The sequence below is a fragment of the Gavialis gangeticus genome, unplaced genomic scaffold, assembly GCF_001723915.1.
Source record: "Gavialis gangeticus isolate Ggan-Ray unplaced genomic scaffold, GavGan_comp1, whole genome shotgun sequence".
Taxonomy (NCBI): Eukaryota; Metazoa; Chordata; order Crocodylia; family Gavialidae; genus Gavialis; species Gavialis gangeticus.
Genome location: NW_017728996.1, coordinates 19,071,974 through 19,075,783, shown reverse-complemented (window position 1 = coordinate 19,075,783; position 3,810 = coordinate 19,071,974). Strand labels below are relative to the sequence as shown.

Genomic DNA, 3,810 nt, shown 5'->3' with positions numbered 1-3,810 from the left:
AGGGGAAGCTCTGATTTTTCATGATAAAAACCCCCAAAATCAAATATGAAAATGTATAGGTATTTAGAATGTATTTTGTTATAGTGACTGAGGCACTGGCAGGCTTCCAAATTGCTTTGAAATTGTAAATATATTGAGAAAACATTGTGTTCAGCTGATACCTATATGAAGTGTCATTTCATTTTAATCACGGATTTGAGGGTTTTTATCAGAGCATTTGTGATGTTTTTTTTAATCAGGGAAAACCAGGATCCCTGATCATTGTCAACAGCTGCTATCTTCACATACCAAGTCCCAACAATATGCAAATAATATTCTGCATTCGTATCATATGGTACCACACACGGCATATACCAGAGATGTAATGTGACACTGAATATTCCTCTGATGCCAACATAGTGTCACTATTCCCAAACATCAACAGGTGAGGGAGGAGGAATTTACAGGACAGAGGAAATGAACACTTAAAGGGAGTGAGAGTATCAAAAATCATAACATTTCACTAAACTTTCACCTGAAAATCCCTCTGTTTCCCTAAATGGCCCCTCTGCTCAGCAGCTGCTGGTTATGGAGGGATGTGGATTTTCCTGCTGCCTGTGGTGAACTGCACTTTTAGTAGGAAAGTCAAACAAGCAGCTGGCTGGTTTGTAGTTGGCTTCTCTTTCAAGCCCTGCATTGCCCTTTGTTCTGAATAAAACCTTAGAAAGCAGAGAGGCTTGGGGACTGCCCGGATCGTTACATAAACACTGGCTTGAGGGAAACTCACTTGTCTGCCTGATTTCTTTTAAAAAGTGTTAATTAATTCATTCATTGTTTCAATTCACCAGTATGGAAGTTACAACCTGCTGCTCAGTTTGGGGTTGGCTTATGGTATGGGGTGTCAGGGGTCAAGGTGTGCTGCAGAACTACTATCCACAGAAGAGGAATATCAAAAGGCAAAAGAAATGGCTCTTCAATAGCCACAGGATGCCATTTTATACACAGAGCAAGTTTGATTTGACAGTCTTGATGGCAGATGGGCTTATCCTGGTAGGGCAGACTGCAGAATTCAAAAATATAACTTTAAGTTGAGGAGTCTGTCATTGTCCATACAGTGTACAGCACAGTAGTTTTAATGCAACAGTTGATAAATTCCACCAGTGACGTCACAAAACAGACCCCAGAATGCATGCTAAAGATGAGCAATTATCTGACAGTGACTGTCGCCTGCTAGGCATTTTATTTTATTTTATTTTTTTAAACAAAACCTTGTTAATGATCACCTCACCTGCAATGCATGTCCAGGCAACATGTGTGCAATGGAATGTCTAATGTGTACATTCAATTCTCAGGGCTGCATATAAAAATCAAGCTGTTGGACATGCTTCCATCTGTTTAGATGCTCGATATGCTAAATTGTTATGATCCTGTGAAGGAACTGGGCCTATAGCTTGTGGTCCAGCACAGGTTGGAAGAAACTATGAACTACTTTTCTCGGCACTCGCTTGCAGTAGCTCCAGGCACCCTAAAAAGCCCTTTTCTATAACCAGCATGCTCCCTGCTATTCCAAAAACTGAGTCAGGAAGGGCAATACAGAACTTGGTACATTGGTTTTATGCCGGCTGATAACTTCCTCACACTAGGAAAATGCTCAACTGTCCATGTAGAGCAAACCAAAGACACTGTTCGTGTTGATCTGTGACTCAAAGGGATCTCATCCAAAAGCATTCAGTTTTTTAATATTATTTTCTTTGTGCAAAGGCAGGTTTAATGAAATATAAAGCCTGTGATTAAAAGTGCATGCATCTATGAAAAGCTGGATTTTCAGCAGTTGCTCAGCATGGGCCTAACATTGGTCCTGTTTGAACAGACACCAAGCAACTTTGAGGATTTGTAAAAATCCAAACCCAAGGGTTAAATGAGTGTCTGGGGTAACAGCTTCTTAATGGGAAACGCTCTGCAATAAATGCTGCGTGAGAGAGGAGCGTGCTCACTCATGTCCTTAAACAGCACAGAAACAGAGCTACGTGACACTCAGCTGTTTTTGCTCCACACAGGTTCCAGAGAGTATTCACTTGGTTTTGATCCATGTGAATATTCACCACAAAGCTTTGCTTTGAGTTTCTCATTTGAAATCAAGCAAAACTCTGCCAAAATCACAGCACATCAAAACCACAGGAAACCATGACTTTGGCTCAGTTTTGATATGGAAGCCAGAAACACAGTGCACAGGTTCAATCAAAACTGGGGCACAGTCCTTTTGGTTATGAAACGTAGCAAAATTTCCAGCAAAACAAGTCAGTTCCTACGCAAGCAAAAGCTGTGAAAGTTTTGCCTGGTTTGGGGTTTTGTTCTAAATATTTTGCATGGCTCTAATCTAGCTTGCATATTTTTTTAACTATAAACACTGGATAAAAGGAATGAGAGTAGGCACTGATTAAAAAAAAAAAAACAACGAAAAAACAATCCTCCGATTTTCTGCTTTTGAAGTTTCAGTTAAAATGGGATTTAACTCCATCTATTAGTTCTAGCACACTTCATTAATGAGAGCAACCTTGGTGGTACTCAGTCTTGGAGGCTTCAAAACCCACACAGTTGCATGTTGAAAATATGTCCATGTTTAAATTGCTTCACAAGGAGATAAAAAGCACATAACCTTTGTAAATCATGTATCGTAGGCTAATGGCAGCAAAGTCATATGTGAGTCCTAGCTGCCAAGCATTAGATCTTTTTCAATAGTATTCCTGTCAACAAACTGCAATAAACTTTTATGAAGGAAAAGGAAAAAAAGACTGAAAAATGATTTTAGGTTTCAAAATAGACACAGGCATAAAGAAAATACACATTTGCAAAGCAGTAAAAAGCAACATGGGATGTGAAAGGAAACCAATCTGGAATCTAGAACAAGATGAGCCAGAAACCTGAAGGCAGAGCAAAGTTGAAGTGGCTCATAAGCCAAGAGTAAAGAAAGGTCAGCATGGAGCAGCTGGTAACCATACAAAAATAAATAAAATAAATAATTCCGGTGTATTATTACACAGACAGCACAAAATGGCAGCCAGATCTCCCAGAACTGAACTGCCTTTTTCATAGATTAAAAGAATAAGTTGACCTGAGTTTTAACCTGTTTGTTAAAACTGGGATGCTAAACTTCAGCTGAGCTCAGGAGGGGGCCATAATACAATGGACCACACATCAGAAACATCTGACCTGTCATAGAGTTTTCGGATGTACACAGTTGTTCTCGCAGTTTTTCCACGTCATCTGGATGAACCTGTTCATATAAAGTGCTGCCAAACCATTCTGACTGGGGCTGGTTCAGCACAGGAGTAACCGAATCCGATACGTAAATCACTCTTCCTGTCTCAGCTGCAACCACAAACAGGAACCCATCTGCAGCCTCCAGGATAAGATGTTTCAGCTCCTGGCAAAGGACAGATTAAATTAGGTTGCCAGCAAGAAACAGAAATCAAAGTACGCACCTGTCACTAGCAACACACAATATCATCTTGCCATAAAAAATAAGTGAACATTTTTAGCATCTCAGGCACTAAAGTGTACATTGCTTATCTTTATTACAAACAACTTCACTGTGTGTTTCTATATCTGCTTTCCTTGGATTATCTCAATCCACTTTACAAAAATTAACTGAGCCTCTGTGATGCGTTTTCATCATAAAAAGGTGAATTAAATTGTGGACAGGGAAAAAAAAAAAAGACATGCTCTATACCATAACCAGTTCAAACTCATTGAAATGAGTGGTGGGCTTCTACGACCAGGTCAACCTGGTGACCTTCTATGACGAGGTCACCAAATCCTTAGATGCAGGGG

General features: G+C 39.9%; 1 protein-coding gene across 2 annotated transcripts in view; it reads right to left on the bottom strand.

Moving 5' to 3' along the window:
• Positions 1 to 3,810, bottom strand: part of ARNT2 (aryl hydrocarbon receptor nuclear translocator 2) — a 174,447-nt gene that overhangs the window by 117,813 nt on the left and 52,824 nt on the right. For both annotated transcript variants that reach the window (XM_019504098.1, XM_019504099.1), the window contains one exon: positions 3,190 to 3,403. In XM_019504098.1, the coding sequence (XP_019359643.1) occupies positions 3,190 to 3,403 (214 nt within the window). The remainder of the gene's footprint in view (positions 1 to 3,189; positions 3,404 to 3,810) is intronic.